The sequence below is a fragment of the Gavia stellata genome, chromosome 19, assembly GCF_030936135.1.
Source record: "Gavia stellata isolate bGavSte3 chromosome 19, bGavSte3.hap2, whole genome shotgun sequence".
NCBI classification, from domain to species: Eukaryota; Metazoa; Chordata; class Aves; order Gaviiformes; family Gaviidae; genus Gavia; species Gavia stellata.
In genome coordinates, this window is record NC_082612.1 from 1,367,710 (window position 1) to 1,392,650 (window position 24,941).

General features: G+C 42.5%; 1 protein-coding gene across 1 annotated transcript; it reads left to right on the plus strand.

Annotated features, from left to right (window-relative positions):
- Window positions 1-2,539: 2,539 nt before the first annotated feature.
- RASSF6 (Ras association domain family member 6) lies at window positions 2,540-22,897 on the plus strand. The gene is made up of 11 exons (XM_059826867.1): window positions 2,540-2,559; window positions 7,190-7,279; window positions 13,465-13,543; window positions 14,741-14,892; window positions 16,900-16,991; window positions 17,708-17,892; window positions 18,322-18,423; window positions 19,694-19,745; window positions 20,604-20,722; window positions 20,811-20,908; window positions 21,695-22,897. Exons 2-11 carry the CDS (start codon window positions 7,209-7,211, stop codon window positions 21,768-21,770), a joined length of 1,026 nt encoding a protein of 341 aa, XP_059682850.1. The 5' UTR covers window positions 2,540-2,559; window positions 7,190-7,208; the 3' UTR covers window positions 21,771-22,897.
- The last annotated feature ends 2,044 nt before the right edge of the window (window positions 22,898-24,941 follow it).

Sequence of the window (24,941 nt, forward strand, 5' to 3'; positions counted from 1 at the left end):
AAATCTGTTGGGAGCTCATGTATATCCTGTTGTGTTTATTAAAACACTTCGACTGAAGTCCAGCATGCAGGTATGATCTTGCCATGGCCAGCCTGCTTACTAAGATTGTGTACTATAAAAATAGAACAGGAATCTCTTAGTCTTTTCTGTTTGAGATGTTCTTCTAGCTTCAGCAGTCTGTTAATGATTTGAGGCCAAGTTATTAAACAGCTGAACTCCAACTTGCCATTATTTATTAACTTAAAATTATTTGAATATTAAACATGCAAGGAGCCAGAAATATAACCTGGCCTTTAAAGACTCAAGGATCATCACATTCCCTCTCTGTTCTAAACAAATCATCATTACCCTTTAAGGGGTGAAAGAGTATAACCAGGTTGTGACTTGTTCTTAGATTTCCAGGGCTTATAAACTACATTTATTATGGAGAGAGAAAATAATGCTCCCTGTGAATTGATTATTTACTATGAAAGGAATAGAAGCAGTCTGTTTCATGGAATTTACAGTTAAGTAATTTCTGCTATGTGGCCCTAAAGACCTCTTTTTTTTTCTTTTTTTCCTAATGTGATACCTATTCCTAGTCTGCACTGACCACTCTCCACGAAGTACTTACCAGGTAATTGTGTATGACAGAAATGAGATCAGAACTAGGCCATTGGTAGGAGTAGTTCAAGTGTGAGAGTGAAAACTAGAAACAAACCTGAGCCATCTTCACACAGCCGATGTAAAAATCAACACACTTGGTTTAACTGGAAATGAGTACTATAGTCCTTTATTTCAATCAGGTTTTTTGCTCCTTTATAGTATTGATTTCTTACTGAGACATGTTTGCATGATTCTACATCATTTAAGCATTGGATTTTTCAAAACTCGATTGTAAACTTAAAGCTATCCCTAAAAACTTAATATTAAAAACCCAAACAAAACCTTGAAAGTTGGGAGTCAGGGTGAAGCTTGAGTTACACTGAAGGGTTAACATCACGTTGCCTTGTTGTAAGCTAATAATGTGGTCTTCAGTTCTAAAAATACTCGGACACCTCCCGGTACCTAGCAGCTTTACAGTGTAAGTGTCCGAAAGGGTGGCGTGCTTGTCAGAAACAGATAGAGTTGGCATTATCTTGGTTTAGAGAGTGGAAGGTGCCGGTTTGTGCCTACTCTCTGCTCTAGCTCTCTGATCCGAGAGCCTCAGGCAGAGTGCTCAAGTGTCTGAAGCTGTGACAGGAAAAATCAAACCTCTGGTTTTAACCAAGTTGGGAAGTTGTATGGATTTGTATTAAACAATTGCAAGAGAGATGGAGCAGCTCCCGAGGTTGAGCCTGGCGTGAAGCTCCAAGCCCACCACAGCACGGAGCTTCTGTGCTGTTGTGAACTGAGCAAAGATCTCATGTGTTGACTCCTTCCTGTGTTTTGTGGGACTTCTCAATGTTACATGTACCAATGAAATCTTTATTCAAATCTTTTTCAGCTGCAGAGCTCGAAACTGCAGCATAAACTGTAATCCCAAATCTGTTGTGTGTGGAGCAATGAGTGTAGCTCTTGAGAGGAGTACACCAGAGGATAATGATGTGGTCAGAAATCAAATATTTATGGGTCTGTTCTGCCTATCCCTAACATAAAATTAAATAAAGCAGAAGTGACTTGATATAAATCGCACTGCAATAAGATGGGTATGAAGGCAAGTTCAGGCTCAGTATTTTTCATGCTCTTCTCTCTGTGGCCTAATAACTTATTTTTAGGCCTGATCCTGTGAATAAATTGCTTGCTATAAATGGATGGGCAAACAGTAGGAACTTGGAAAGTGTGTGTTGGTTCAAATATTTTTTTACAGCTTAAACAGCTGCTTAGACGATTAGCTGCTGAGCAATTAAGCTAAGCAGCAATGTATTCTGTCTTACAGACACAACTCTTGCCCAATGAATCATTTTCATAAGGCTATTATACAGCTAAGTAAGAAATTGAATTTACAGCTGTATGTGATTAAGTGATAGAGTTGTGTTGTCATAATTTTGGTCATAATGTTATAAATCCATATATTTATGCTTAGGCATGATCTGATTGTATGTATTGGTTATTCCACTAAACACTGAAGACAGGCGTATATCTGGAGAAGGAAAAGTGCCTTTATCCTGTGGATTAGAAAACAAGACAAGAAGTTCAAGCCTAACAGTGCTTTCAGCACAGGATGTTTCAGGGTGCACCCTGTCAGCAAATAATTACTAAGAGTCAGCAGGTTGCCTCTTATTATGAAGTTAGTGATTAAAGTGTTAACTGGAGCCTCCCCGTAGGTGTAACCATGACTAAGGGAGTGCTCCTGCAAGCTGCTTGGAGGAAGGAAAGTGGGTAGGTAAATATTCCCGACATGCACTGAGGTGCGGGGAGTGTCCTGGGTTTCCAGCGCTCCCAGTTTGTTAAGCAAAATAGTAATTAACAGCTCCGTGGGTTCCATGAAGTAGCAGAGGTAGCTGTCAGCCAGTGCAATGCTGTCATGCCTGGTCCAGGACTCAGTGAAAGGTATGTGGAACTCCTCCTTTGCTTCTCCTTCTCTGATCGTACGTTCAGGTAAGTGAAATGTAAAGCTGGAGCCGTTCGTCTGCTTGCTGTGTAACCTGCAGTGTCAGTGGAAAGCAAGGTCCTTTGCAGTCACCCAGAAATTGAGTCAAATTCCTTTGGGGTAATTAGGGTGCCGGAGGGAAGGAGAAATATTCGGTCAGAATTTCTCGTCAAAGAAGTTCCTTAATCTCAAGGTGGCTTTGCGTGAGTCAGAGTTGTGATTAAAATGGGCAGATAATAGGTGCTGCTGCTGCTCAGCGTGTACATGGGCGTAAGCCTTTGCTGCCCTTCATTCAAATACCGGTGTGATTTAAAAGGTTACATTGGTGACCTTGTCTGTTCTTTTTGGCGGGTAAAAGCTATCTTTCCTAAGCGACCTGAAATAGAAAGTTACTTCTCTTCATAATAATGGATTTACTTAGTGTTTGAAATACATGTGGTGCAAGCCCTGCTCTATCATCCTTGTTTGTGTGGAGGGGGGGAGCTTGTGTATCCCTTCCTTGGTGACTCAGAAAGTTAAGGGGCCCCATGCACAGATAAATACCAACTTACTTTTGGTTTCAGTAATCAAAGCCCATTCTGAACCTGCCGGAGCAGAGGGGTTACACCGTGTTTTGTGTTCAGGTACTGCTGTTACTGCTCTCTACTGCAGCAGGTAATTTCTAAAATAAAGTGTCAAGAAGTCTGCAAGGCAAAGAAAAAGCCCCCTTGTTTTCAGTGGGGAAAACACAGGTGTTGGCAGTAAGTACTTACTTTTGATTAGACCTTTGCTTTGGTGGTGAGGACATATAACTTAAAAAAAAAAAAAAATCCAATGAAAAACCCAACATGAAGGCTCATATAACTAGAGCGTGTGACTAGGTAAAGACTAGTAAAAATATTCTATTGATAATGAATTTCTTATGTATGTGAATAAATCCTAAACTCATTATTATACAAGTGGATAATGGTCCAAAATTTTGTTACATACCAGACACTTCTGAGTTCAGAAAATGATTTAAGTATATGTGGTATTGTGCCTACAGTGCGAAGCTCTTTGTGCTCTACGAAATATTAGATGTATATGTTGTCGATAGCTAAGTTACAGACAGCTGAACCTTGTGATTTCTGTATGGGAAACTGAGAAGGTTCACCCCATCCTGACTTCCTGTGGGTTTGGAACAGCTTTGGGAAGCACTGGGGCAAAATAGCTGGAAGTCTTTAGTTTTTCGTAATGCTGGTAGGAGCTCTGCGTAGCACACTGCTTGCTCTGCAGTCCCTATCTTAATGTATGGATATGCCAAAAAGCACATCCAGGCTGTTACATACAAATCAAAATGCTGCTTTGCTGCTCCTGCTTGGCTCAGGTCTGGATGTCGAGTGTCCCTCTCCTTACAGCCTTCCTCTGCAGTTGCCGCCTTTCATCCTTGTGTAAAAACCTGCACGGCTGTTTGCTCTTACCTTTGCTTTGTCATTCCTCCCCTGTCCCTGTGCTGTCCCCTTAAGCAAATAACTTAAAAATTGCTCTACTTCGTAAAATTAGGTAACTCCTCTCACTGCCTCTCCACTAACACTTTGACTTTTTTCTTGGAAAAAAACTGTTTCAGGTAAGATACAAATCCTACAGAAAAGTCAAGTTCACTGCCTCTGTGAGATTTGTCTTGTGCCTTGATGCGGCTATTGATCCTCTCGCAGCTTTGGGACTGTGCAGTGGTCTTTTTTCCCTTTCCTTTCCTAGACTTCTCTAATAGTTGCAGTCTTCCTCTAGAGTTGCTCTTTTTGCATCTGCCCCACTTCTGATTTACTCCTGTCTTTCCCTTCTGTTTCTTTTCTTTCCTTCCCTTCCAAAAGTATTCTAGGCTTCAGTCAGTCTTCCTCTGAGCATTAAGCTGCTGCTTGGTTAAGTCTCAGGCCAGGAGGTTAGTCCAGCCAAGGTCCCCCTGTCAAGGTCTTACCTATCTGAGAGAATTCTGTGGTTCTAGTCCAGTTTAATGTAACGTTGAAGATGGCTGCCTGACACTAAGCAAGTCATGAAATAGCTTTGAATAGATGGCCACAATCATATACTTTTGGAAGAGCTGGAAAATTAGCACTTCTTTTTCATTCAAATCAAAGGGAACAATGGAAAAAACACACTTGACTTCTCCTGTTTGCTTCCTCAAAAGAGCTACAGGGAAATGACATGGAAAACAATAAAATACCAGGAGGTGATAGAAAATGTGACAGCTTTGTGGATTTATGGAGCACCAGTGTAAATATACTGTCATTTGTGGTGTCAAATAATTGTGCTGGGGAAGTCACTGCGTGTTCTCAACCCGCAGGTTTCAGGGTTAACTAAAAATAAAGGCTGTGCAAGATGTGTGTAGCCAAAACGCGCCTATGGGAAGGGTACATGGAGAAGTGTTTTATCTCTAGAGCTGGCGGTGTGGAAATGTTCTGTACAAGCCTGATAAGCAGAACTGGTCACATCACTGAGGAAGATGTAATGAGCATTTCTTGTGCTTCTGTGCCAGCTCTAGGAGAAAAGGCCAGCCTTCGTCCAGGCTAATCGGGCAGCGAGGGAGGGAACAGGGGGAGGCATTGGAGAAGCATTGTTCCCATCACCAACTACTCTTCCAGTTTGTTACATTTTCAGCATTTTAATGGCATCCAGCTGATTTAAGATATGCTCAAGGTTTTTAAGGGAAATAATTTGTAAGAGCCATTCACTGTGTAACAAAACAGGTAGTTCACTGATAATATTTTTTTTGTGTAAAGATCACTTCTCTAAATCTGCAGAGTTCAGCTTTTTCTTTCTTATGAATCATTTTGAAGTCAAACTCTATTGGAAAAAATGCAACCATGAGCAATGAAGCGGTGCTAGAGCTTGCTAGAGTCACTGCTCTACGTTTAACAGTGGTGACGGCTATCTGCTCTTCTTAACGTGTTGTTTCCTGACAGATGGGAGGAAGCTTAAGTGTATATCCAGTTATTCAGGTGCCAATGTACATAAACTCCTCTGCATCTTTTAAAACTGCTTTGAAATTACATTGGCATAGGCAGTTGATTCAGTTAGAGGTATTAGTAAATCACAGAAAAGCAGGTTTCAAGGTGTGGCCGATGGTTACTGAGCTCATTTCAGAGGCAAAGACAACACTATTACAGTGGCGTACAGCAATCTCTTCCTTATAGACAAACTCATGTCTGTACAGAAGTCCCTGAGCTTATTTGGCTTTCAGGTATGTTTTTGCCTTGATGGATGTCACCTGAAGGGTAATGGGCATGTGGGATCTGTCCCGCTCTTTTCAGCGCGCTACTGATCCAGCACTGCTAAAACCCCAGCTGCTCGTGTAAAGCTCATTTTGGTAGCGCACTCGGGTTTTAGAGGTTGTGAAATAACTTCCTACGTGCTTTGTAGGTTGAAGATAATGTATTTTTATGCAAAGCTGCTCATTTATCCACGTATATATTCTTTAGAAGTCATTTATCTATGACTGTCAAAACTTCATGTAACTTTTTCTGAAAGAGAAGCTCATTAGTGTAGGATCATTTGCGCAGAAGCTAGGCACTTACTCCTTAGCTAGCCATGATCTTTTCAAGCTTGAATTTCTTCTCTAAATTGATTTTCTGAGGGCTACTTGTCATGAGTACTGTAGACAATAAACTGCTTTTCAGATGTCTTTGACCAGGCTCTGTCCCATGCAGTCTGAAATCAGACGCGAGTTGATCTCCTGGTGTAAGGGAGGATGGACATTAAGTGCTGTTGGGCAAATTCCGCTGTTGTCATGCCCAAGTAAGAGAGAAATAAAAGTGGAATAATCAGCTCCACATGCAGTCCTTGGAGATTTCACTGTTTTCTGTGGGATTCATTGTTTTTCCCACCCATCTGTGTGATGCCACTTCTTGGGCTGAGACTAAGGTTCTTTTAGTGCAATATCAGCTGTCAATCTTGAGTCTCTAAGTCTCTTCAGTTACTTTCCTCAGTTTGCCTTTTCTTCTAGTACCTGAGGGGGAGTGAAAGCAGCCAAGACTCCATAATTAAGCTTATTGAAGAAGGCATTGTTGGAGTTGCATGGGTCTGGCTAGTTGCCTTACACAACATGCTGGAATTGCTACATGGTGATCTGTAAATTATATTGCTACATCACTTTAATTATAGCCTTGTTCTCTCTTTAATATCTCAGCTGCTTTCTTTGCGTGCTGCAGGACTCGGCCAATGATCAACACTTCTCCTTCTCTTGTCTAGTTTTATGAACCTGGTTAAGAGTGGTTTGCTGAGTCACTTTTTTTTTGGTGACCCTGGGCAATGCTCTATCCATAATGAACAACTGAATCCTAACTAGTAAATGGCTTGCAGTCTCTGTCTACTGACAAGTGAAGCATAATCATGGAGTTGTAGAGTAGTCCTAAAACTACTTGAGAAAGTACTTCTATATGTAGTATTCGGGATTTAAGGTACTGTGATATACTTGGTGGGAATGGCTTACAGCCCTCTTACTAGGAGTGGGAAATACTCGAGTATTACGGCTAAGTACTCAGTAGTTAAAATACGGTATAGTTAGCCCTTAGCTTGAGTGTCCGAGCCTGTTTCACTTGCAAACTAAGGCTTTGTTGTTGTGTTTACCATTTAGTCTTTCTTAGTGGCATTAGTGGATATAATCTTTTTTAACCTTTTGTTTAGATTCATCTCTTCTGAATAAATGAAGAAAGTGACTATGAAAGCACAGCATCTGCATTCTGTTTCCATCAATGAGGAGAAGTTCATAACCAGGTAAATTATTAAATAAAAGAATTAATAACTTTGCTACTTTCTTTCAAGTTACTCCATATTTATTCATTAATAGGGGATTCTGTAGAGAGCTGAGCCTGTAGCAGCAGAAATTCCTACAACTTGCTATCTGTGAAGTGTCTACAGAACTAAGTTGCCCTTTATATGGATTTCAAAGAACAGAGCATTAAATCTTTTGGTCTGTGGATTTATTTCATTAGGTAGAACAGCACTTGTAGAGGATACTGAAATAAAATTCCAAGTTAGGGAAGAAGACCTTCCTATCTTTGAAAACTATTGGAATTGAACATGCATTCCAGTGTTCAACTTGAGCTCTACTGTTGGAGGCATGGGGTTTGGTCTCTAGCCCCAGCGGCAGGTTTTCTTTGCAGAAAGACCTACTGGCTGCCAGCTCTCTTCTGTGGTGAGTGAAAGTTGTTCTTTAACCTACTTGTAGAAAGCTTGGAATTGCACTCAAACTGTATTTTGTGGGATGCTTTTCCACAGTTAAATCTGGCTGGTAGGAATTTTTCCTAGTGCTGCCATAAACCCTGAGCCTCCTGGCGTATAGCTCCTTCCCCTTTTTAGGGGAATAATTTTTCCCTTGTTGACCAGAGCACAGGAGCTGGAAGAGGGTGCTCTTTTCTCACTTCATTTCCATCCTTCTTGATGGTCCTGTAGGAAGAAGCCAACTGTAAATGCACTCAGAGATACAGCCTGTGATAGAATTCGTCATGCTGCAATAGGTATTTGCATCTGAATCCCGATACTTTTATAGGTGGCATGAGCAGTGCTGTTGATTTCTCCCTTTTTAAGGAAGGGTGTCAGAGCTTTGCCCAAAGCCCAGAGGCAATAAATGGATCCTTCCCATAAAGAGTTGTTCCTTTAATACTGCTAGTAATTTGGGACACATGGTGCTTTTGTGTCAGGGGTAATTAATCTGTGTGAACTTCAGTATACTTGGCATGCAAAAGCATTGGAAATGTACCAGATGAACCAATGTCTGTGTTTTTATTGCCCTATGTATTTGCCTGTTCAAGTGGTGAAATGTGGATCCTGGTTGAGACCCTTCTGCATTACGGTCATGGTTTTAAGTACTGTTCAAGTTTCTTTGCCTTGAGGAAAAACAAATAGAGTTTCAAGAATCACTAACAGATTCTGCATGCACTCTAGCTTGCCTCCAATACAATTGGCAGACTATCGTCCCTCATCTATACCTTGAATCTGCTGTTACATTACTGCTCTTTCAGTTGTATCACGCAGAACTTGCTGACGTGGCAAGCCTGCTGTTGGGGAATTGCACAATGGCTGGATAAAAAAGCTGACCAAAGCATGTGGGATTATTTGGCTGGCTGAACTATTGCGCATTTAAGCATAACTGCCATAAGTATCCCTGGATAAATTCGTAGGGCTCGTGGGAGAAGAGGACACAGGTGAATTGTCCTGGGTTAGGGTTTCGAGTGAACACAAGCTGGGCTCTGTTGTGGTTTACCACTGGGGCACTTGACCTTACAGCTTGTATCCCGCTTTCATTACTGAAGAAAGCGGTGAATCTGCAGTAAATGTTACCTTTTTTGGGTTTGTATAAGTTGTTCTACCAGTTCCTTAGCTTTGGCTTGCATTAATAGCTGCACTTGGCTGTTGTCGCAAAGCCGTGCTGTGAGGAACAGTCTTTGCAACACAACAGAGCCGCTGATTTTCTGGCAGCGTAACTCTGAAGGGATGACCGTCTGCCTCTCGGTTAGGGCAGTCTTTGGGCCTTGGTAATGAAGATGCATTACACTAAGGCTGGTTCTGGAACTAGTAGGCTGGTGCGTGTGTTATTCCTCTCTGGGGCTAAAAGTAGAAAGATTTTCTTTGCTAATATCTTTCCACTACACAAGGACAAACAAGTCGGTGAGAGCTGCTGTTAAATCTCCCTCTCAGGGCTCTTCTAATGGCTTGTGTGGTTTGTCACCGTTGGTTGCACTAAAACAAGACTGAAACCTGAAAGATATATTTGTGCAAACATCTGTGGAAGTTAATGGGAAGTTTTTCTAGACAAGGCGTGAAACTAAGTGAAAATCTTGAGCTTGCTCTGAGAAATGCAATCTGCCTCAGGTAACCCTTACCACATCACTTAGTGCTTTTAGCCTATGATTTTATTTGCGTTTGTAGCCCACATGGACTAAGAGTAATAGATGGGCCTCAGAGTGTGACCAAGTCGTTATGCATTCCTAGCCTGTCTTCAGGGAACTGATCTCCGCAACTTTCTACCTAGAAAAAGCTTGCAAAATAACAGCTGTCAATAAAATGATTGCCAAAGGTATTAGGATGCCAGGTATGAAAAGACATGTTTTAAGCACCTCGCAAGCAGGATCAGCAGGTCTATCACAACATATGTCAAACAAAACTACGTATCACCTACTTGCATGTTAACCTTCCATTGTGTCTGGATTTTGCCTGCATATGAGGCCAAGACATGCATAATCTTGCTTACCTTTAGCCAGCATGATGAAAATTTCGCTTGTATCTGATTCATATCTAAGTCTATTAAAACTTTCCCTTTTGGTGGGAGGACCTGAATACAAGACCTCATGTCTCACGAGACACAAAGAACCTGTAAGAGCTATTCCAACACAATGAAAAGAAAGGTTTTTACCACCTGCATTACTAGGATATAAGATCAAAGTGGGTTGAAGTATATGTTGAAAATGCTGTTTTGGAGCCCAGCACTTTGTTGATGAAGCCACTTAAAAATATTTTTTTGGGAGTTGCAGTAAGTTAACCAAGTAAATAATTTACATCCAGAGTGTTAGAAGGGAATGCAGTTAACCTTGTTGAGTTTAGTGGTGCAGCCCCTGTCCTAAGGTTACCTGCTGAGTAACAGCCCTGCTGATCTTTTCCCTTCTCATCATGGGAAAAGGCTCACCCAGCAACAGGACACTGCCAAGTTCCGTTTATTAAGTGGAGCGAGGAAGGGATGGCGTATGCCAGGGACAGCTCTTCACTCACAGGCTCTGCCTGCCCCTCCGCCCCAAACACAGCATATACACGTGAACTGGCCTCCCTGCTCCCCCAGCTTCCCTCTCCAGTGTGTCAGCAGCCAAGCCTGGGGAAGGCCACGCTCCCGCTGGCCACTCTCAGTGTCCGGCTCTTGGGCAGCAGCGTCCATCAGTCTCACCCGGGTGCTCTGATTTGACGCAGTGTCAGATGTCTGCCTGTCCCGAAGGAAGAAGCAGTTGCTCCAGGTCTGTATCCTGTGTAGAGACTCACGTCATGATCTAGTTCTGCTTAGTGTTATTCAGAGATACCGTGTTGTCCAGCTGCTTTGGATACGTATAAATGGTAAGAGGTGCCTGAGAAACACAATCCTGCAAAAGGCACCTGCTTGGAGCTCTCAGAGAGACTGTAGGCAGCGCAGGCTGAAGGTGGAAGAGCAGTACGTCTGTCATAAGCCACAGAAAAGGGTGTACGCAGCTGGGGTAAGACTATGACAGTCCCAGGGGAAGATACTTTTGTTGTCTAATTGGTACACTTAAAACCATACGTAGTTTCCAACCAAAATAATTTTTATTTCTTTGCGTAATCCATCCTTCTCCTATTATCTCGCACTCATTTCTTGGAGTTTCTTGCTATCTTAGGTGAGATCCCCTGAGTAACGCTGACTTTTTTATTTTTTAAGTTGACACAGTCAACTATGCAGCCATTTAAACAGTCAGTTTGAGTAAACTGAGTCACAATCTGATCAGCGAGAGATGCTATGAAATAGTATTCATTTCACCTCTGAAAATAGCCATGTGAACAGGGGTGGACAAGCTGATCCTGTTCCTAGGGGAGAGATCACTCTTAGGTTTGTCATGCCTGATAAGGGTGCTGCTGTCACAACTGATAACGTCCTTGTCTTCTGGAACGTGGGTGTGTTGTGACGGTTACAGGAAAACAACTGTTAAAAATTCTCCTGAAACTATTCATGCCAGTGTTTCCGATGCCCCAAGGCTGTACTGTAAAGTTAATCTCTAAATCTATTTCTCACAGAAGGTGGTGTGTAATACTTGGCATATAGTCTTGGTCCCTATATTCCTGCACCTCCGACATTATTTCTTTGATGTTCTTGGTGAACTCTGAGTGCTGAAATATTAAAAAGTAATTTCTACTGAACGTCATTCCCATGTGTGACTTGTTTTTCAGTGATAGTGCTAGAAGTCAATTCTTGGTTTTGGTTTTGGGGTTGGTTGTTTTTTACTTAAAATTGGAGTAGTTGTAATAGTACTTCTGATTGTACATAGGTCTTGAATAGTTTCAGTAGGTCTCTGCTCTGTGGAAGTTACAGTGAGAAGAGTTTGCAAATGCTGTCTCTTTTGCCTATGGTTCAGCTGTTATAATATCTCATACTAGACAAAAACATGGAAATAATAGGCACTATTTGGAAACAAGCTTGGTGTCTTCACTCACCGCTGCAAGACAGTACATTAAACCATCTTGATCATTAGTCATCTCAGTTGGTGCTTCGAGTTTGTTCGTGAGGAAGTATTCATATGCTTCCATGAAATTGTTTGCCATGGTTAATTATCTCTGGTGGTGGAAATGGCTTTCTTGAATTACAGTCTAAATCTTTGCTGTCTAACTGGTGTGGGGAAGAGCGTGTCATTCTTGATGGTCCTGAAATATGTTATTACTTAATTCTGTCTTTTTTCGGTCCTCCTTAGCCTGAGCTGCAACTTGCTTTTTGTCTTCGTGGTTCATGCTACTTATCACTCCCCCTGCTCTTCTTTGGCCTCTGTCAACTTGGTGTGTATCCTTCTTCAAAAGTAGTGCTAAGAAGGCAGAGTACTTTGAGGAAATTCAGCCTTGAGCTGTAATTCAAGCAGCCTTGCTCTGAAGAGAATGTTTTGGTGTATGGTGGTTACTTCTCATACAACAGCATGGCACTGCTGACTTGGGATCAGCAGCTGCTTAGCAGTAACCAGAAGGTGCTTTTCCACAGCGCCGGTGCCGAAGCAATCATCCCTCAGCCTGTGTTTGTGCAACGTGGCATTTATTGCTTCTAGCCCGTTTACAAGGGCTATATGGGCAGGTCAGTGATGTGGGCTGTCCACAGCACTGCTGCTGTTAGCTCAGGTGGGAGTGGTGTTTGCACCGGCTGTCGGTGGAGAGCTGGCCTCGTCCTGCGCTGTGCCCCGAACCCACTTGGGATGCTGCAGGAGTGCTGTCTGTGCCCCCACGGACTGCTCAGGATTTCAGGATGTTGGGTAGCCCAGTCTCTGCTGAAATTTCCCAGGAGGTTTGGAATTCACATAGTTAAAATCCAGTAACTGAAGTTCATTTTTTCCAGACAAAGTTGCCAAAGGAGGCGGCAGCCGTGCCCTAGAAACTGGGATGTGCAGTGGCTCTGATTTGGTTATTTTGAAATGCCACCAAACGGGAAACGTTTTCTGAAACCCTCTTCTGCAGATTTGAGAGTTCACCAAGGATGGAGGCAGGCGTAGTTATCTCCGATGGAGGTTCTTAAATACTGTTTTAAACACCGTTAGCACCAGTGTGCCTCCCATTGCCTTCCTGCCTCGACGTTCTGCTATGAAAACACTGCGTTACGCTGCTGTTTTTTAATTGCATCATGAATTTCTGTTTGAAATCTGAGATGATGGGTAGGCTTATAATCCTTGCTTGTTGGCAGACGTTCTCTTCATCTCCATCCTTTCTCCTCCACACAAAGACTTAGCGTAAAGCTGTTATGCTTCAAGCAGAAGGAAACTCAAATGGTTTGTCTGGGCATACTGTAGATATTCTGAAATAAGAGGAGTATCTGTAAAAATACGGAAACCATCATGTGGGGAAAACGAATTGTAACCTAACTAAAGTTATCTGCAACATTGGTGCATGGGAGTGTTGTTCCTGTTTGCTTCCCACTCATGACTGTAACAGAAGTCCGAAGTACAAGTTATTCTGGGGCAGTGTTATTAACGTCACATCAGACTGTGGCTAACTAATTTCCTCTGTGTACCACATGTTTAAAGAAGCAACTTAGAAGCAAGCTGGTATCCTGACAAAACTTTACTCCTGCAAAATGATGTATTAATCATTAACAAACCTGTACAAAGATGCAGTGGTTAACACGGATACAGGGTGTTACCCTGCCACTTAGCACCTGGATTTTACACTCAGAGGTGTTTAAAATGTTTTTTTTTCATTGTGATCTTGTATTCTAGAGAGCAGCTCAGTTCTCTTCTGAAGACTTATAACTCTTACTATTCTGATCAAGAAAACCTGCAACTGTCACATAATCAGGTAAGGATCTATGTACAAAAAAATACAAAAAGCATGATGTGATGGTGGGAAAAGCACTGATGGGCACTGATGTTTAATGTGGCTAGACTGAAGAGTGCAGGATATCTGTTCTGTGTTAGTATATCAGAAGGAATATATCGCTGTAGTAAAAAAGCCCCAGCAAGTGCCATAGTCAAATGCTGTGAGGAGAAGAGAGCAGAAAGAGCTATGTTCAGACTAGTGGGAGTTTCACATTTTTAACAGTGTGATGTCCTTGCCATCCCATTCCATAGCGTATCACAGCAAATCATTCTTTGGGCTGATCTCTCAAGTGTTGTATTGTTAGCTGGGAGGGATTAGTACTGCAAATATTTCTGTGGGGTGCAGTTCCCCCCCGCCCCTTCAGCTTAAACCCACAGTGCGCAATGGCAGGACTGCTGTCACTCGGGTCAAGGGGAGACTACTGCTCTCTCCTCAAATGTGAACCTTTAGTACAGCGCTCGTGAGCGTAGCCCCAGGAACGCATCCTCTGCAGAGACCAGAAGGGCCTGTGGAGCTGAAGGATGGATGAAAGCACGAATCATGTCTCTCATACCACAGAGTCCCTGGTTTAGAGGTCTGAACTTACTTCTCCTTCACAAGCTGCGCTTCTCTTTTGCTGATCTCAAGACCCAAAAGGACATTAGAGCAATTCTGGGCAAAAATGGTCTGAAAATGGGCAGTCCTCACTTCCCTGTCCCAGCTCATTCTGCAGTGACAGAGTTCTGTGTCAGCAAGAATGGGGACCGATAACGTGTTTTGGACTGATGCAGTGCCCTGCGTCAACAAGGACGATTTCATTAACTGCTTCTTCCTCCTTTACCAGCAGTCGTTCTTCCCCTTTATCACCTTGTTAGCAGCCTGATTTCAGAAGGGCGAGTCATCCAAGTAGAACAAGCAGGATTTGACTTGAAATTGTATGGAATCATGGACATGTTGGTTGGAAAACCTCCTTGTTAAAGTCAGACCAATGCTGACACGAGATCAGGTCAGCTGCAGCTTTAGCTAGCTGTTTTGGAAATATGTTAAGTATGGCTGTTACACAGCCTCTCTCGGTGACCTGCTCCAGGGCTGTGTCGGCCTCAGGGATTTCATTGTATTCCTATTACTTAGAGGGGAAATTGATTATTATTACTCGATTATTATGCAGCACTCATTATTCCTTTTTTTGTTTTCCAGCAAGAAGGAAGCAAACCATTTATTGAAGGAATCTTGTCAATATTTTGGGGAGTCCGACATCCCATCCGATTAAAAATTCAGGATGAGAAGCAGATACCGTCTTTTGTAACCCTGAAGTCAACAGAGAACGTGGGTTTGTTCCCTAGTAAAAGGTAATGTATTAACTTCCATAAGAAGGAGGCAGGCTAGTGTTTCAAGACAGCTCATGTAGGTGGCTGGTTTTATATCCCAGATCTGCAAAAGCTGTGGTGGTCGCTTGCGCAACAGTACTCTGTAACTGGTGTGGTCTTCCAACAGCTTCTGCTGGGCAGAAAGGTGCATCTTGGTAGCATCTTGGTAGCATCTTGGTAGCATCTTGGTAGCATCTTGGTAGCATCTTTGGCTTTCAGCTTAAGAACAGTTGAGAAGGTGGAGGAGGCTGCTTTTGTCTATACTGACTATTCCCTTGCAAGTACTGGGAAATTTATGGATATAGAAATTTACAAAAAAGGCCCCCACCAAACCACCCACCCTCACATGTATATATGTACACCAAATAACGTTGGTAGCCCCTGAAAGACTCCATGGCGGTGTACGTTCTACAGAACGGAGCAAGAAGCTGGTAGGTTAGTGCTAAGTGATTGTTTTTCGCAGGTTACCTTCTCAGGTACTCCGGGTGTGACACCATTGCTTCTCAGCGCAAAGTTTGAGCCAGGGAACGAAGACTGGCTTTGTCTGTGCAAAATCTCATGTTAAAACCCCTTAGAAATACACACAGACCGGCTGCTCCCTCAGGCTGCTGCCTATGGCATTTCATACCTGAGTGCATTGTGCTGATTGGACTGCTGCTAGATTTGCCATATCTTTAAAAACTGATGTAGGTTCTTCGAGTATTTCTTCTTTCTGTTCTGAACGGTATTTCCCAAGCCTTGGTTGGTAGATTTTGAATGGTATCTGATGAGCTGAAGCTGAGTAATGTGTAATATGGAGGCTGAGCCAGTGTTTACCCTGAATGACTCCCTGATAAATTCTGTGTTTCAGAGCTTGTTTTCTTAATTTTCCATTGTCTTAGGTTGCATGTGGTACATGCTTGAATTGTGGATTTAATTCTGCTATAGTTGCAGCTGTGGAGTTCCAGTCAAGTCAGGGACAGTCTTCCTCCCCATCTCTTGCTGTTGCAATTAAGGGATGTAACCTGACAGGAGTAACCAGCCAAGAACTCGAGTCTGAGCCAAATCTGGTTCTCTTTGCTTACCTTGACCAGGTCTACTGGTACGGGATGCGTGTGGCCTGTAGGGTAAGGTCCAGTCTGGCAGTTTAAGTTATGCTTTGCCTTTTATTTCTTAAACTTATGACTGGTGGAGATCTGAATCTTAAAGTAAATATTAATTCATGATCACAGAAATGTGAAGCTGCCCTGACATGCTTTAAGGTATGCAGAGCAGCTTGACTGTTTGATCTTAAATGAACTTTTTAAATACATGGAACACAACTGAGATCGTCATTTGGCAGGTTCATTGGAGTTAGTTGAATATTGTTTTGAATATATATAGGAAATAAATTTTTTCTATATTCCTACAAATTGGTTTATTCTCAGTCAGAGCAGTAACTGGCCAAAGACTTACTGCTAGAGAGTTTATGCAATGAATTATGGAAATAGTGGCATAAAGAAAGTTGGGTTTTAAAACAGGCTGGATTGAATTCCCTGCTCTCGTACAGAACTGGTTTGGATAGCACGAGGGTCTAGCGGGGTAACTTAATCTTTCACGTCCTCCCCATCTGTATAACAGACATGATGTGTCCTGTGACGATTTAAACCACAACATGTATGTGTTTTCTGTATGCCTGCCTGGTATCCTACTTGTGATTAATCTAGGGCATTGCTATAAAATAGATAAAGAATTACTGCAAATTATTTAAGGAACATCATGGTCAATGTTGACAGGCTCTAAATAGGATTACGTTACATTTGGGATCCCTAGTCATACCACATTTTACTCACTATATTACGACATAAACTAAAATTACTGGCTTCATATACCACATTGAAGTCTGTAGTCATGTTCTATAAAGTTTTGAACAGGAGTAGGAATGTATTACGTGAAGCCTGGCTACAGGATAGATTGAAATCACTGAGTTAATGAGGAGTAATCAACTAAAATATATGTTTGGTATTTCAGGGGAATGACGCGCTGGGGAGAATTTGATGATCTACATCATATTAGCGGGGAGACCTTGAAATCTACTGAAGAAAAGCCAAACGTTGAGAAAAGTTAGTGTCGGTGCTCTTACGTTCACTAAAAATGTTTTGTTCTGTAACTGTGCAAAAATAATTTGACATATGAGGCCTTCCTTACCAGTAAGGGGAAATCTTTTCCTGTCTCTATTTAACATCTATTACATGAAGCACTGTCAGTGAAACGCTGACATGTGACTGGTTAGTGAAAACATTGCTGTGCAGATGACTTCTCAAACAGCTGGTGCTAATGGGCTGTGCTTCCACCAAAGAAATCATTCCCAAGAAGTGAACAAAATAGCAAACTCTGGGCACTGCAGACAGCCTATTCTTCTGCATCATTATGCCTATGCCTTGCTCCTGTCCCACTCGCCCCACACAGGCCAAAAATCACAGAATCACTAAGGCTGGAAAAGACCCGTAAGATCATCAGGTCCAACCATCAACCCAACCCCACCATGCCCACTAAACCATGTCCCGCAGTGCCACGTCCACACGTTCCTTGAACACCTCCAGTGACGGTGGCTCCACCACCTCCCTGGGCAGCCTCTTACAGTGTCTCACCACTCTCTCAGTAAAGAAATTTTTCTTAATATCCAGTCTGAACCTCCCCTGGAGCAACTTGAGGCCATTTCGTCATTAAATCATTAAAAAAAAAAAATCCCTCCCACAAGAACCTTCTTTCTGTAGGGGTGCTGGCAAGGAGGGGAGAGCAGCTGTACAATAAGCTGATGTGGTTTCATTTTGTCCAGGTTATTCATGTTACGAAAGCTGCACTCTGAAGTCCAAGAGCGAGCATGGACATGACTGTGCTACCCTGCCCAGGGCCATCAGCCATGCTGCGGCTGTGCGCAAGAGGACCAAGCTCCCCACGATAGCGAGGACAATAGTGGAAACTCACAGGTTTTCAATTAATGGCCACTTCTACAACTACGAGGTGCGAATGTTTATGCTTGTCTTTCATCACCGGAGGTTGGGTACTGGGACAGATACAGATGTCCAGCAAGCTTCTGGCCCTCCCCTGCACCCCCTGAGCCAAGAGGGGCACTCCCCACTGGCCCCCCACGGTGCCAGGCCGGTGGCTCTGGGCCTTGGGCTCAACCCCTGGGGTCTGTTTTCGGGGTCTGCTCCAGAAGGTGGGTTTCAAGTGCGCATGGCCACTGTGCAGTGGGGGTCCACAGCGGTCCTACGTACCGGGGTGCTCTCCTGAGGACACCGCCCGCCCTTTGCTTTACGGCAACAGTGGCAGCATACCCCACAACTTGCTTTGTACCAGAGCTGTGCTGGTTTATACCCTTTGGAGTCCCAGGCATTGAGTACAGCAATCCTCATACTCATGTCCCTTTGCCGCTGTGTTTGTTCCTAGACATCAGTTTTTACTCCTGCTTTTGGATCAGAAACCAAAATAAGAATAAACAGCCAGATGAGAACAAGACAAGTGATAGAACAATTGCTTCGAAAGTTTAAGGTAACTCAGCGTGTTTGCAGAAGCAAGTGTAGCCGTGTTCTAGAAATGTTAACTTCAGTGTGTCACGCCAGTGCTGTGTGGAGGGCAGGAAATAAAACAGAGAGGACAGTGCACGGAACGGACCACAGAGAAAAACCACACGGCCATTTTTCAGGAATGGGTTGGTTTTCTTTTACAAATGTTTCATGGCTATTTGAGTCTAGAAAAGGTATATGGGCTGTATAGTGTGGAGTAAAAGGAGCACTACAGAACCACTTCTCTATAAACTCATGCACAGGAGGGGAAAACGCTGCTGCACTTCCAGCATTTCCCAGCATGGAGAAAGGATGTTTGTTTGATGCACATGGCCGTGCTTCCCTCTAGTGACGGGCACTAGTAGTTATGTTTTGCTTAAAACAAAAGAGAATTCTCTGTTACCCGAGTGGCAGGGATACGAGTTCTGTTAGATCCAGGCACATAGAAAGCTACAGAAAGTCAGAGTTAAAACTAGCACTCAAGATCAGTGCCATACTGTCTGAAATTACCTTTTCTTTTTTCCTTGGAGTTTCTTTACTACCATCTTCCATTGGCATGATTATACCTGGTCAGAAATATATTTACCATTGGTGCTGTATGTTTCTCCAAGACTTGATTCTACGTAGCTTCTTAGTGTACAATTTTTGATAATTCTCCATTTAACTGGTCTAGAGACTTTGCTATTGCAGAATTACTTCATACGGTTAGTAAGACTTGGTAGTGTAATACTAAAAGGAGAAGTTGACTTCTACGGATAATAACCTAAGGACTGGAATTAAAGAGCAGGTTGTAAAGTTGTAGAGAAGAAGTTGAAGAATAGGTGTCCAAAAGGACTACTGTCTTCTGAATGTGGTTGTGTGATCGAGTGGATAGGAAGCGATCTTTACCCTAATGCTAATACTCTTGGCGAATATGCAAGTCACCTGAAAAGAAAGTTGTATGAAGTACTTAAGGATACTCCAAGGAAACAAGGCTGTAAAAATCTGGTGTTGTCTAAGAGGGTATGTTACTGATGGGGGCAATATGGTAATGTAAGCAATCATGAGGTGGTGGGGTACAGGGGCAATGGACATGGCAGCACAGCTTTCTATCTTACCCAAATCCAGTAGCTTTTAACTTTTCCCCAGCAGGATCCCAGTCTCAGACTTTGATCTAAATATCTGAGTTGAGAAGTACAGAGAGCGTCTGCTGGCAGTGAAATGTCAGGCAAGTGTATCAGTCAGGCTGAACAGACTTTTTTGTTTGTGTTTAACAGATAGAAAACAGCCCACATGAATTTGCACTTTACATTATCCACGTGTCCGGAGGTAAGTGTGGACCGCTTAACTTGGAGTGACAGGATTCATCACAGGCATCTGTCCTTGTTCAGACAGTGTGGGCTCAGTGTGGCATTTAGCCTTTTCCAGAGACCCCTTAGAGATGTGTGGCTCTCTGATGGAGACGGAAACCGGAGCAATTGTGCTCCGGCTGCTTTCAGCGTGCTGCCAGCATGGTTGGTTCAGTGAAACAGGCCTTCCTCTTTCCTGTATTTAAAGGCCATGCTTAAGACACTTTTCTGCTCTACCTTTTGTTCTGCACGGCCGCGCTGCTATGGTGGGATGCCGGGCTCCCGCTGGTAGTGTTATGGGGTTTTTTAACGGACAGTTTTGGATGGTTGTCCTGGATCGCAGATGCCTAGTTAATGTACTCGTTTTTCAGGGGAAGGTGTTTACTTCTGCAACACAGTCTACTCTGTCCCTTCAGGAAAAAGGAAATTTTATCTTTATTAGAAGGAATACCTGAAAGAATGAGAGAGAGAACTGATGGGCATATACCTTAAATGTCCAAATATGAAGTTGAAATTATGTTTGAAAATAATGAAGTATGTTTTGTTTAGGGGGGTCGTGATTGAGCTGATGTGCCTGGGATAGGTCTCTTCAATGCTTACTTGGCTACCTAAATTGCAACCTCTTTGTGTTGCATCTACCAATTTCTTTCAAAATGCATGCCTTAAGTTAGGGGCCCCATCCTCCTGTAAATACGTCTTAGAGACTTGTTAAGTATCTAATAATTGCACATCAGTCAAATACAGGATCTTTGTCAAGAGAAAAGACCACTGGTTGCATGAGGTATCTAGAGGCACTGTTGTAGGTTCTGCGCATCACGACTTCTCTTGTAAATCCCAGAAAAGAAGCAGCTGAGGAGTGGAGACGTTCCCTTACTGCACAGACTCTTGCAGGGGCCCTCGGAGAAGATTGCCAAGTTTTTTCTCATGGACAGGGATGTGGAAGAGATTAGCAGTGATGTATGTATATCATCAATTCTAATAGCTCACGGTCTTTTTCCCAGTTAGCATACACGGCAATGGGCATTTCTTGTCATCTTCTTGATAGGTTGCTCAGTATATTCAATTTCATCTTCCCTTTTTGGAGTCAATTCTGCACAGAATAAACGAAGAAGAAGAACAGGAGATTCAACGGACAATTGCAAGGTAAATAAAAGTAAAATGAGTGGGGTCGCTTTGAGTCCAGCAGAATATTTACAGTTACGGGTTGGCTCAAGAGCTGAAAGCATTTATGTAGCAGAGGGCATTTAGAACACTGTGCTGTGACTACTTCAGTGAAACTTGGTGGGATTTATAATCCTTTGTGTATCCTGCATAGCCAGTTGAGCTGTTGCTGTTAAAGATTCCAGAGAAATACTGACTACATACACATGGGGGGGATCTTTCCAGAAAATTTGGACCCTCAGGGTCACTTCTGTTTACTCTGTGTGTCTTCTGAGCCTTAGCCTGGTTCCTCAGTCTCTGCTTGCTGCTGCGTATTGCTTGGAAGGTATAAATGCAGTATATACTGTGGTACTCTTTAGGTAGCATAGCATTTAAGCTAGATTAGTGCCAAGTTCTTCATGTGCATTTCAAACTTCACTTCTGATAAACGGCATGAGTTCTTCTGATGGTAGCTCAAAATGCACAACAGGTACAAGTTAGAAACGCACCGGTATTTCTGAACGTATATATGAGTCCTGAGGTCAAAAGCAATGAGCGTCTATACCAGCTATGGCTCTGTTACCAAATGACCATCTGATAATCACTTTGAATCGAAGTGGCCAGGAAATGTAAAGAAAAAAATAAATAGCAATTGCCATTTTCTATCAGAAAAGCTTTCATAACAACATTTTTCAGCCATTCAAGTAGCACATTAGAATTTGGGTTCAATTTTTGCAGGACTCCGTGTTATATAAATGCATTCTTTCTCTCTCTCCCCCCCCATCTCAGGTACCTAAGAGAGAAGAGTATGATATGCCAGCACCTTCATAGTCGAACTGTTAAAAAAACAGAGACTGCTGTTTGATGTGAATGGCCCATTGCAAATACCCCACTCACCACCTTTGCCAAAGGAAAGTCAGTATGTTTGCTTGAGTGTGCCATGACAGAAGAGCACTTAAAGCACAGGGGTGTTCAAAGTGCCAAAGTTTCTCTTGATAATTATGCAACCGAAACTGAACCCACTCCTCTGCAGCTCTGGAATACAAGTTGGGAACCACCTAAGAAGATGCACTAGATCCCCCGTAAGACAGATGCTGAATCTAGCTTGAATCCTGTGAAAAGCACAGGCTTTAAAACCTACTAATTTGCAAACCATTACCAAAAGTCGAGCATGTAAGAAAAGTATTGAAATAACGAATGTGTTAATCGTACAGAAAATATGAAAATTAAGTATATGGTTTTCCTTCTACTGTAGAGAAATGTTGAATTACATGAGGAGGAAGCTTTTCAGTAGAGGTAAGCGGCAAGAGGTATTTATGTATCTAAGATTGCAGTTAGGCTTTTCACTTGTCTCAAAAAAAACCCAAACAACCTGTGCAAGAGAGACCTGAAATCCCACTGGCTTCAGATCGGTAGGTGCCTAACTTACTTAAGCTTTGAGCTACAGTTAGAAAAATATAAATGGAAACTCTCCCGCTCTAATACCTACTCAGCTTTTAAACATAAGGGGGAATTTATCTGTGAAATATCTCTTCAAGTACAAAGTAAGAACTCTCACTAAATACTGATGCATCTGCTTGATTGGGTCCTGGAAGGTACCTCAGGAGTTGCTGCTGTTGTTGAAACAAATGATTCCGTATTTCCTGTGTTTTGTATTTGAAAATGGAAATGAGAAGTGTTCAGTGAGAAAGGCTGAACATCACAGTCGTGACAGGGTCGGGTTGGTGTCCTTCCCACAGGTGCAGTTCTGGGACAGTCTGGCCCCAGCGCAGCATACAGCAGTCAGCTCTCAGATCCTGTCTGGTTGAGTTGTGCTGAATATTAAAGCTCAAACTGTAGAGATGTAAATAAAATCCAATTTGTGCACAATTAATTCCTCTCCTATATTAGTTTGTGTTTTTTACGCAGTATCTGTGTTTTGCATCAGCTGCCTTTGGCTTATGCAGATAACAAGATAAACACTGGGAAAGGGAGGGAATCAATGGGCAGAAAATGTTGCCTAGAAATCATGTGGAATAAATCAAATGTGAAAAACTTTACACTGCTTGAGATGATGTTACTTGGATGGTAATTTATAAATGAAAAGACAGTGTGCTAATTGAAGCTATTGTGGCTGGGGGAAGGGGTTTATTTTGATGTGCAGCCTGTTATAATCCTGCCCAGGATTATGGGCAAGGGAACACAGAGGGGAGAAATAAATCTAATTCAGCAGTCAAGATGCATGGTCTTAAATAACAGTTGCCTTAGAGGTGCAAATAAAGTTCCTTGAGGCAACAGAAGTATGCACACAACTGTCACTGAAATTTCCCCAGGGACGTGTTCAAATACATGTTAGCCACGTTTTAAGAGGTATGAAACTCACCCTAAAATGTCACAGGTTATTCTGGTGAGGTAAGGTGAAATTTCAGTGAAGTCTGAAGTAGACTGTGGTCAAGTTCTTGCCCAAACCCAAACATAAGTGGGTGGTTTCAGCCATGTCATGGCTGGAATTTTTGTTCCTCTGAAGGTGTTTTCAGCAGCAGCTGGCTCTACCAAAGCACTAGAGAAATGCTGGAAGAGTCAGAATAGGAACAGACCTCTCTTTCTGGATCTCTGGCTTTGTTCTGTTTTAATTACTATAAGGAGCAAATCAGAACCCATTTGCAAAGCAATGTTCTGATAGCTCACACTCATGAGCAGGAAAGTAAACTAGTCTGCACTCATTAGAACAGGGCAAGTGCTACAGCCATCTCCGCTGTCACGGCAGCACCTCTTTCTCATTTGAACCAGAAAAAAGGGGGTTTATGCAAAATAGGCTATTTCTGTGACATGTTCCATTTAGTAAATGCTTGAGTAGTTGTATGAAGGTGCAGTATGAAAATATTGGAATATGAAATATTCATAATTCCTTGGTCGGAGACCAAAAGAGAAATCAATGCACAGACCATGTGGAAAAGAGATAAACTGTTTTCAAGCAGGTTCTCCAGTCCGCTGTGTATGTACACAATTCCTAAATTGAGCCATTTTTGCCACCATCTGATGTTTAATACTTGAATTCTTTTTATTTTCCTTGTCCTGTTGATTTGGGACTGAAAGATGAAAATAACTGAAATAACTGGGGAACATAGCACAGATTATCTAGAGTCTGCTGGGTTTAAAGGCTACTGAAATAAAGCTGTGACTGTGCTGTGGTGTTAGTTCTTTGTGAATGTGGTGCTGGTCTAAATGAATCGTTTCTGACAGATACAGACAAGAACAGGGGAAAAATTTATTCCAGCGCATTATTGGATATTCAAGGTAACACAGCAATAAAAAACAGAGGTGATGGAGGAAATGGGGGTTGCTTTTGAATTTGGAGCCTAAGCCATTGACCATAAAGACAGCAATTAGAGTATGTATCTTACCTGAATTTGTACTACCAAACTACCCCATGAGAAAAATCCGAAGTCATCAGTGGTTTTAAAAAAAAAAAAAAAAAAAAAAGCTGAAAACCCAAGCCACCCCCCAAATTCCAGAAGGCTGATCTTCGTCAGAACATAAAATCTAAAGAAAACAGTGCTAAGAGAAGCCCAAGATGGCCATCTAGTCATCGGTTTGGTATTGAAAACATCACTGATACTTGGGTAAAGCCTGTTAAATATTTGTGACTCTCTTGCAGCTCCCCACCTTTCCCAGACAGTTGATCCTGGCGCTTTGTTGTCTTTACTGGGCACTGAGTGGCTGCTCTTTGTCCTGGGATCAGGCTTTTTTGGTATATGAAGATTTCCAAGTTCCTGCAGCGTTTCTAGTTAAATCAGGCAACCCCAATCTATTTTAGCGTTCCTTTTCATGTTTTCCGGATCGTTGACTGTTAACCGTTGTTCTCTTTTCAGCGAAATGCTTTCTAGAAGCGAGGAACCCAAGATTTGTCTTAATGCTCCAGCAAAGTCCTTACCAGAGGTGAGGAAAATGAAACCATGATCTGTGTGTTACATCATAGCTTGTTCTTCTGTTTCATCTGTTGTTCTGCTTATACCCCTGGTATGCAAGCACGACGCTAGACTTTAATTAGCAGCAA

Bases quoted from the DNA above. Each gene is read 5' to 3' on its own strand.
- RASSF6 (XM_059826867.1), top strand. From the start codon at position 7,209: ATGAAGAAAGTGACTATGAAAGCACAGCATCTGCATTCTGTTTCCATC. The intron at 19,746-20,603 runs GTAAGTGTGGAC...TGTAAATCCCAG, and splicing joins CATTATCCACGTGTCCGGAG to AAAAGAAGCAGCTGAGGAGT. The intron at 20,909-21,694 runs GTAAATAAAAGT...CCCCCATCTCAG, and splicing joins ATTCAACGGACAATTGCAAG to GTACCTAAGAGAGAAGAGTA.